General features: G+C 33.6%; 1 protein-coding gene across 4 annotated transcripts in view; it reads left to right on the forward strand.

The window, feature by feature from the left end:
- The window catches only part of CTDSPL2 (CTD small phosphatase like 2), a 78012-nt gene extending 69517 nt beyond the window's left edge, over positions 1 to 8495 (forward strand). For 3 of the 4 annotated variants that reach the window (XM_057722232.1, XM_057722231.1, XM_057722230.1), the window contains exons 11-13: positions 2820 to 2946; positions 5670 to 5765; positions 6412 to 8495. In XM_057722232.1, coding sequence (XP_057578215.1) covers positions 2820 to 2946; positions 5670 to 5765; positions 6412 to 6477 — 289 coding nt within the window. In that variant the 3' untranslated portion in view covers positions 6478 to 8495. Of the gene's footprint in view, positions 1 to 2271; positions 2483 to 2819; positions 2947 to 5669; positions 5766 to 6411 lie in introns of those variants that run through there. The other variant, XR_009051377.1, reaches the window with a different exon arrangement.
- Positions 8496 to 10601: the final 2106 nt, after the last annotated feature.

The raw sequence follows: 10601 nt of genomic DNA on the forward strand, positions 1-10601 counted from the left end.
CTCACTTCTTTTGGGATTGGGGGGAGATTGGGGGTATGTGGAATTTTTCACTGTGTGCATGATATTTTCACTTCCTTATGTCTCTGAGATAATGCATGTTATGTCATCTTTTTAATGGCATAGAGAGATAAAAGTTAATTTTAACAAAAAGGATCAAATTCAACTCTTTTGCTTTTTTTCAAGAGCAAATTTATCTTCCATAGGAAGAAAATGTTACATGAAATCTAATTGGAAATTGCAGTTGGTTTAGTCACTCAGGTTATCCTGATCTGGACTCAGTTCCTTGTGTGTGTCCTGAGCCAGCAGATGCAGTGTGTTCCTGGTTAGGTAGGAATGCTTTGGGTAATTTAATAAAACAATTTGAAAATTAGTTTCATTTTTTCTATCAACTGAAGTGAAATACCAAGACTCAGCAATCTTGCCACATCCTCTAATATATAGGAGTTAATCTTTGAGTTTTGATCATGAGCTGAGAGAGATGCCACAAAAGGCTCCTAAAAGCTTTAGTAGCTGGGTATTCATTATTTTCTTGAATACTTTCTCCCATATTGTCTTAGTGGAAAATCCTAAACTTAATTTCTGCTGTTAATAGTACCTTTATTATTGAGTGGTTTCAACTGTGGTGAAAGGCTTTTTTCCTAATGTCCACATTTAGGAGATTTTTCCCTTGTAAATAGAACTTGTTTTTTTTTTTTAATCTAAAGGATCAAAATTTGTCCTGTAGTCAGTTTCCATTTTATCTTCCATATAAAACAAGCTTCAGACACACAAATGAAAGTGGCATTTTCTTTTCATAAAAGTATATTATAGTTTATGTTCATTTTACCTAACTTTAATAAAAGCATACAAGTGCCTTTGCTCTGATGACTTCATTGATTCTGAAGAATTCTATTCAGCACCTCCAGTGTTCCAGGGAACAGTGGTGAGCAACACAAGCCCTTCCCTCTTGGAGCTTTCATTTTACTAGGGAACAAATCATAGTCATGCAGTTATAATGTTACAAATTAAAAGCCCTCTTTTAAACTAGTTTTATCAGTCTGCACGTTTGGGAGTTTAAATTTGTTTTATCTAGTTGTATTTTGAAAAAGACTTAAAACAGGAAAAACTTTTTGAACAGTATACTGAATGCATTAGAATGCTATAGGGAATCATCTGTGTTGGTGACAAGGCAGACTCAGAAATTCCTATGATCTCTGAATCCCATGAGTCCAAATACATATTTGACGACTAGCAAAAGTAGTTTCTTTCTAAAACTGCAAGTACATGCTGTTGACCCTCAGATTCCTGAATAACTGAAAAGTGTTTAGTATAATCTGATTAAAATAATTGTTAGTATCCATATACACATTCAGCTGTCTCCTGTGTCTGGTGAGTTTGTTGCTACTGGAGAAGAGTTATCAGTAGTCACTTGCAGGTACATGTTGTATCTGCCTCTCCAATTTCCTCGTATCTAAATGTTTATACAAATAAAATATGGAATCTTATTTAGGTCCAACCAGGACTTAAATTCTCTTGCCTACTCTTATTTTTTCCAAGTGGGACTGTTTAAAACTTTCAGAGGTAGATGATCATTTAATTAAAAGCATTCTTTGTAATAAGGGAGAAGTAACTGTTTATGCTACATTTTGTGTGGTTTTAAAATTCTTCCTCTTTTCCATCACCACTGGCACTGCTTAAAATATCAGCTTTGTTGTTGTTAGAGCTATGACAGAGTTTTTTGGTAGAAAATGCCCTTTTCTTGAAATTGGATAATTAAAAATATAGGTATGTGTAAGCCCTAGCTCCTGAAAAATTGTATAGTGGGATTAAGACACAAGGAAGCCAAACTACCAAATTATTAATGTATGCAAGTGGAGTATTTTGAGGTGATCCATATCAGTTATTAGTAACATTCAGAAACTAATATTTTGAGTGCTAAATGGAGATTATATAATTATTACAAGTATATATTATTATAAACTTTTAATAGCTTTTTAAAATGATACAGCATTTTCCAGTTTCATTGGTGAAAGATCAGCTTACATTTCTAATACTTAAATCTGAATTCATCGTTTCATTCAATCCTTGTTTTTTCAAATGATGACATACGCGCGCGCACACACACGCGCGCACACAATTAAAATAAAGATGGGTGTTTGGGAAAAGTTGAAATGATGGAATGTTTTGGCCTCTGCACCTTTCCTCAAAAACTATAAGAGAAACTAAAAACATTTTTTTTTTAATGCCAACACGGAACATTCCTTCTTATATTTTCTATTCTGGCATGTGCAGGGATAGGGAGGCTGTGTGGTCTTCTGGTTAGAGCAAAGGCCTGGGAGCCAGGAGGATCCTGGGTTCCAATGCGGGGCTAACCACTGACTTACTGTGTGACCTTGGGCAAGTCACTTGACCTCCTTGTGCCTCAGTCAACCATCTGGAAAATTGGTTAAAAAGCAGGACCTCGATGACAACTAGATGCTGCATCTGAACTGAGCTTTCCTGGGTAAATAAATTACAAAAACAATTTACAGAGTTTTTAATCCCTCTTTATCATTTAATATAACATTTTGGGATAAACCAAAGTTCTTTAAGGCATGGTAATATTTGGTTGTAAGGTTTCAGTAATTGCTAAGAATTTTTATAATGAAACTATAGCCCAAAGCTTAGGCCCACACTTGTATTTGAATTTCCTTTGTGAGAGAAAATGATAAGGCTTAACTTGTAAAGCCTATGGTATATGTATTGTGTGTATGTTTTAGTATATGTTGTGCTTTTTACAGATATGTATATATATATATTTTTTTTCTTTTTAGTTAATTTGTTTTTACTTTTATGTTTAGGCACCGGCTTTTCCGCGAACATTGTGTTTGTGTACAAGGAAACTATATAAAGGACTTAAATATCCTTGGAAGAGATCTTTCAAAAACTATAATAATTGACAACTCACCACAAGCCTTTGCATATCAGGTAGGAACAGAGTTGCTAAACAAACTCAGACAAATGCTGCCAAACAATATGATGGGACAACAGAATTTTCACTGGTAGAATTTCCCTGTTTGGTGTCATCTTTCAGAATTAGAAATGCCAAATTAGTATATTCCTCGTGGAAAATTTTCTTTTAAATGAAGTTATACATAAAAATCTGAGTAGTAAACCTGTAGTAGTATTGGATTGGCCAAAAAGTGCCTTCGGTTTTTAAGTAAAAATAAAAGACACATTTTTCATTTTCACCAAGAACTTTATTGAACAATGTAGTCACCCTTTAGTTCCACTGCCTTCTGCCATTTTTCAGGCAACTTCATAATTCCATCTCCCCAAAACTTTTTATCTTTTTGAGCAAAGAACTGTTACAGGTGCCTTTTATAGTCTGCCAGGGAATTCAGATTTTTTCCCTTAAGAGAATTTTGTAAAGACCAAAATAAGTGGAAATCCGAAGATGCAGTATCTGGTGAACAACGGGGGATGAATCAGAACTTCCCAGCCAAGCTGTGACAGTTTTTGCCTGGTCATTAAAGAAACATGTGGTCTTGCATTATCCTGATAGAAGATTATGCATTTTCTGTTGACTAATTCTGGATGCTTTTCATCAAGTGCCACTTTCAGTTGGTCTAATTAGGAGCAGTACTTGAAATTGATTGTTTGGTTTTCCAGAAGGAGCTCATAATAAAGGACTCCATTCCAATCCCACCATATACACGACATCACCTTCTTTGGATGAAGACCAGCCTTTGGTGTGGTTGGTGGTGGTTCATTTTGCTTGCCCCTTGATCTCTTCTGTTCCGTATCATTGTACAGTATCCACTTTTCTTTGCCCGTCACAATTTGTTTTAAAAATGGAACATCTTCATTACGTTGCAGTAGAGAATCACATGCGGAAATACAGTCAAGAAGGTTGTTTTCACTTAAGTTACATGTAACCTAAACATCAAAGCGATGAACATAACGAAGCTGGTGCAAATGATTTTCAGTGCTTGATTTGCGTGTTTTGAGTATTGGCTATCTCCTGTGTGGTATAATGCTGATTGTTCTCAATTAACGTCGTGATTTGATCACTATCAACTTTGACTGGTCTCCCTGACCGTGAGCATCATCCAGGGAGAAATCTCCAGCACAAAATTTTTGCAAACCACTTTTGCCACCTTTGATCAGTCACAGCACCTTCTCCATACACTCCACAGATCTTTTTTTCCATTTCAGTTGTGTTTTTACCTTTCTTGAAATAATAAAGTGTAACATGCTGAAAATGTTGCTTTTCTTCTTCCATCTTCAGTACTAAAATGGCTACACAAAAATTCACCAATTTTGATGTCTTTTTAAATGCACGCTGATATGACAGCTGTCACATACAGTCTAACAAAATTGTTTTGAATGAAGTTAAAGACAGCTGAGTGCTACTAGAGCCATCTTATGGAAAAAACCGAATGAACCTTCTTGGCCAACCCAATAAATCTCTAAGAAGGTACTATAAGATGTACATCATTTAATAGCATTCTTACCTGTTGTTAAATCAGTAATTTAAGTGTAAACATGTTTGAGAATTACAAATAACTTAACCGTGTTCTTCTGGTCTGTTTGATTTGACATTCTAAAATCTTTTCTTAGACTATTTTGTCAATATATTTGTACCCTTGTCAATGATTCTTAGAAATATAAATTCAACTAGAGGGTATTCCCTGGTGGTCCAGTGGTTAGGACTGGGCGCTTTCACTGTTGAGGGCCCAGGTTCCTTTCCTGGTCAGGGAACTAGGATCCCGCAGGCCACACAGCATGGCATAGATGGGTAGACAGACAAGAGATGAGCCATCCTTGCAAGATGTATTTTACATTATGAGTATGTTCATGTGATATGACTGAGGTTTTCTTCAGAATAAATCAGTGCAGAATTGGGATGGTGGAAAGTGGGTTGGGTGTAAATGAAACAAGATTTGCCCTTAACTTCTGTGTTTAAAAAGGTCCATAACAAAACGTAAGAAAGAATACAAGGGCAAAAATTGCATATGTATTGAAATATGTTCAGTTTAGGTCACTACTTTTGTTTGGAGGCATTTTGAAATAATGTTTTTAAGAATTGGTTCATAAATAAAATTATTTCAGTTATCCTCCATTTCAAACACAGTGTTCTACATAAATGTTAAAAGATATTTTATCCTAGAGAATATTTAATATAAAACAAATATGATTTGTATTTTTGTTTTTGAACTTCAGCGAAATATCATTGAATCAATTTGTTGTGTTGCTACTATGTTTCAGGTTATCTTGCTAGTTGTTGGGAATAAAATAATGAATGGGACACAGTCCCTGTGTAAGAATATATCCTTTCTAATAGTGTTCTCTGTTTAGATTGGCAATATTCCTTTATTCAAAATGCCTAGCATTGACCAATAATATTTCTTGAATGAATAATGTTTTTGGTTATGTTAATGCAAAACTTGTTTTAATGAATATTTCTTAAGTTTTATATATGCTAAGAAGAAATTACTCTGAAAAACCAATTAGGTTTCAGTTTATTCCTTAACATCAATCTCTTGCACTACTGAGTTGTCAAAGAATATGACAGGCATAAACTCTGATGGCATGCCCTTTTTAAAGGAACTTACAGATTAATGTTTACTAAAACCTTACATTTTTAAGCTTTTCCAGAGTAGGCAAAATGTAAATGAAAATAGTTAATTACTTATTTATCATTTTAGCTATCTAATGGAATCCCTATAGAAAGCTGGTTTATGGATAAAAATGACAATGAACTTCTAAAATTGATTCCATTTCTGGAGAAGCTAGTAGAACTGGTAAGTATATCTTATTTATCTTTTTGTTTGGTTTTTGTTGCTTTAACTCTATTGAAATAAATCTTTTTCAATTGCTTTATGTGTACTAACTTTTTAAGTCAACATGGTGGGAGATTAGGGCAGAGATTGAAAAAAGATAAGCATTTTTGAACCTTACAAATTATATTAAAATTATGTTTTCCGTATTTTAAAATTTATACATCGAATGTTTCATTTCACCAGACTTCCTCTTGCAAGTCACTAACTAGTTGTGTTACATTGATTTCATAGTTCAGGTCTAGAATTAATGCTTATGGTATTGAAACTATATTCTGGGAATTTTTTCCACTACATGCATGGATTAATTTTAAGACCACTGTATAAAGTAGAATTCATTGGCTTAATGCTTTATCTGTCTTTTGGTTTGGCTTCTTATTGCATACTTGTTCTTAAAAAATTAAAACATTAATGACAGGCTTTTTTTAGCTTTTTTTTTTTTAAGAAATCTAAATTTAAGTAAACTGCTTCTGTGTAGTATCTTTTTATGTGGCAAACAAAATAATGTAAATGTGGTGTAGTTTGTTTGCAAAGTAAGAATGTTCATAATGTTATGAGGATCATGTCTTTGAAATTATGTGGCTTTTAAAATGTCTATTTCTCCACACAGAATGAAGATGTTCGACCACACATCAGAGACCGATTTCGCTTGCATGATTTGCTGCCCCCAGATTAAGTACAAAGACTTGTCAAATCACTGAAGGGGGAGAGAATGCAGGACCCTTTTGGACTAAGACAAAAACATTGCCATTACTGTTGAAATTTTGCATTTTTGTACCCCGTCTTGCTTTTCTTATCTTGGTGCCCAATAATAATCAAGGGTTACAGAAAGAGACTTTATCTCAGATTGAATACATACAGTAGGTAGGCTAAAACAGAAGAGTCTTTAGAACTAGTGCAACTTCAGTGAAAATTTTTTTATGTACAGGACATCTGCAGTTTATAAAGAATTCTGTTTCTGCCACCAGCAGTTTGACCTGTAGTCACACAGGATTTTATGATAATAACAGAGATGAAAATGGACTTTTATTTTCTCTCTGTTTGGTGCTCTAAGTGGGTTTGTAGCCACTTTTCTGTTACTTTAAAATTCTCATTTCAACAGGAATGGCCAGTAAAAGTTGTTTTATTTTTCCTGTTAAGGTTTATAACCTTTTTACATTTTTGACCTGTATTAGATTAGAATTTCATTATGCATTCCTTTTAGTTGAGGCGCTTCATAGTTTTCTGGAAATAGTCAATTTTTAGTTTTTTATTATACATTTGAATGGCCGTTTTCCTGCTTTGTCTGCCTGCATATTGTATATTTGTTTAAAAATATTCTCTACTTTTAGTCCATGTAAGTTTCATTTAGAAAGAACATGCATTTATATTTTGTTTCTGTAATATTCTACTGTAGGTGAAATCTTTTCAAAAATCAAGAGACTTGGGTAGATAAGAATATATGAATGACTAATATTCAAAAGATTTAAACCATTGTGATGGCATGTGTTCCCAAGTGGTAATATCTTGCAGTGGCACACAGATTTGATGGATAAAGGTATACCTCAGACTTCACTGTGCTCACCAATCTTTGAGGAGAATAAGTTTGGTCACCTGTTGGGCTTGATTTGGTTACTGATGCCTTTGGTTTTCTCCAGGAATGAAGTATTCAGCACAGTGATTCAGTATTTTTAGTTATTTTTGCATGGGCTGGTAGTACCTCTGTTATGCTCTCGGTTACAATCAATTTAAAACTCTGTGTAACAGTCTTGGTACCTTACAGTAGCTATGCATAATCCTGTGGCACAGTAAACTCCCAAGCCACCAATGCAGTTAATATGTTCTCATAGTGGTTTTCTATGCTATATGAAAATAGTCTTCAAGCCTTGGTTCTCTAATGCAGCTACCACAAGAGGTTGATATTTTTATAGTGGCGTGTAATCTCTTTCGGGAGGCTTTTTATGGAAGGTAGAATTTGTAAAAGTTAGTATGCTTTGCCTCTCAACTGCATTAACATGCCACAGGCTCAGACTGTTTTTGTGTAAAGGATGTCAAAGAACGGCACTTTTTCTAAAGAGAAGTTTGATATTTTGTATGCTTGTTAAGAAAGTACAGTATTGGAAATTAAAGGTGGACAACTGATAATTGAGGAGTATGTCACTTAATTTTTTATGTATATTACCTGTTTACTTGTACAACTTATTGTACAAAATACATGCAGCTTCATTTTCAAATGAATCCTTAAAATAAGGAAATCTTTTTAGGAAAACATTTAATTTTTGTATTTTTGATTTTAAAGGCATGAGTTATGTCAATTTTCAGTGTATTAATGAAGATTTTAACTTTTCATCAGGTTGAGTGTTTTCTTACTATATTATCTGTTGTGTATGTAGTTAGCATATTGTGTCACTGAACTGTTTAAAAATCTAGCATGTAGAGCAAGCCTGTTTTGTGGAAAATCCTTATTCATTAAAAAAATAATCATGGCAGATTTTCTGCAAAAAAAAAAAAGCAAAAAGCATTTGCAATTCAGAATACTGGGGGTTTTTTGTTTGTTTTTAATTTAAAGAAAGGTATTTTGCTTGCAGGAAAAAAATACTACAGATTCATTTTAATGAGAATCTTTGAAATGTATTTATCTTTAGGGCATCTGGGCATCTTTATGCTGTTTGTCTTCTGTCTTTCTTGAAATAAAATGTACATACGTTACCTTTACATATGCTCTTGCTCAAAATTGTGAACCTGGTTACATTTCTCCTTGCTCCCTTCTTATGTTCAAACAGCAAAACCCCAAACTTATACAGGATCTAAACTTTCAGCTTGCATTATAATTGCTGAAAGCTTTTCTGATTAAGTAGATACAGTCTCAATGGGCTTTCCCACAACTGAAAGGGAAATGTAAGCACCTATATATACCATTGTGCCTACAGGCACTTTAAAAACAACTTTTAATCATCTTTTATTGGTAAAGCTGTTTTTGATCCCCTGCTAGGAGAGTTCCTTTAAATAGACTGACAAATGAATCAAGCCTAACAAGATTCTGTAAAGAAATAAACTAAGGGAAAATTTTATATGGCCTGAGAAAATTTCTTGAGATCAATTTAATATATTTTTCTTCATTACTTGACTTGAGTCATTTTAAATTTGTTATTAATACAACATTTAAAATAAGTTACAGAGACAATTATCCAACTTCCTTCAACTTTAATATGTTTTATCTTCTTTATCTGTTGGTAGGTGTTATCTTAAACACTTCCATTTAGTTAAATGGAGGTGTTTATGAATTGAGATGTGCCCAGCCCCTTCAGTTCACACAGGAAACATGAACTCTTAAAAACTGACTCTAGTAAATGCAGGAGAGATGGATACCTGATAAGACACAGCAAAAGTGACCTATATACACATTACAACTCTGAAGTACATATTATAATTGTGATATTTCCAGTGGTAAATGTCTGACTTTTAAAGACATTCTTTTAAATATTTGTATTATTGTTAGGATGTTTTAATCAGTTGTGTTTTTTAATTCCATGTAATATATGTAGCCCTAATCAGATTTATAGCACCATATTTCTCCTTGGGTCTTAAAAGAGAGTTGACGACAATTTAAAAGCATAAATTGTTTTATATTAGCTAGTATGTATATTTATTTACCCGATGGCTTTATCTTGTTTCCCAGAATTTGGGGGGGGGGGGGGTGGGATTTGTTGAAAGCATTGTAACTTCTATAAATGGCTATTTTCTTGTAACTGTCAGTGAAAATGGATGTGTACATTGTTTTTTTATATTTCTCTGGTTTTCCTGGTTTGTTTGTTTTGGGGGTTTGGCGGGGAGGGGATGGTTAAACATAGAATCATTTTTTAAAAAAAGTTATCTTTGGCCAATGACTTTTTCAACTAGATATTACTTTCATTCAGCCATCTAAAGAAGTTTGTTTTTCATTGTTTTGTTCAGTCAACTTGCCTGAAAAACAGAGACTTCATCTCATCAATGAAGAAAGCATTTCATTATTCCTACAAATCTTTACAGCGAGCACAGACTTCGTCATAAGGACCAGATCTTTTCCACATCTTGTGTCAATCACATAAAGCTGAAATGTAAAGGACACTGAAGCTTTCATTTAATTGTACTAACATGATGGTGTTATATACTACATCATTAGCTAGTTAAGGTTTGCTGACCTGATTTCTCTGTCTTCCTAGGTATTTATTTGTTATCTCTTTTAATCTTGTATCTAAATTAACTTAGTGTTAATAGTCACCCACCGAATAACTATGCCAAGCAACTAGGAAAGAATGTTTATTTTATTTCCCCTTATAGGGGAAGAGTGGACTGGGAACAAAAATGTATGGGCCAAAAGGCCTTAGGTTGTCATTCATTCACTTTCTTATTCCTCTCATGAGCTATTTTTGAGTATATTTTTTCAGTGCTTATGTGCTTGATTATGTCATTACTTTTCATGTCTTCCCCCTGAGTTAAAAGCCTGATTAGGAACCTGTATAAAATACATTTTAAAATTTCAGAATGAGAACCACAGAACTCAGTATCTTATATTTAAATGCTACTTAAATTATTATTGGAATCCAAATCTCACGCACTAGGATACATCTTAATAAAATGTTTCTCTTTATCTTGAAATTACTTGCCCAGGGGCAAGAGTTCCGGGAGTATAATGTGTTTTGAGAAATTTTTAAAAAGGGGAGAGGAGACCACCAAGTTTATACTTACTTTATGGATTAATTATCAGTATTTTAAAATACATCAGTGGTTCCCAAACCTACTTCATTAGAATTACTCTGTGGAGCTTTTGAAATACAGATT

The sequence above is a fragment of the Hippopotamus amphibius genome, chromosome 2 (genome assembly GCF_030028045.1).
Source record: "Hippopotamus amphibius kiboko isolate mHipAmp2 chromosome 2, mHipAmp2.hap2, whole genome shotgun sequence".
NCBI lineage: Eukaryota > Metazoa > Chordata > Mammalia > Artiodactyla > Hippopotamidae > Hippopotamus > Hippopotamus amphibius.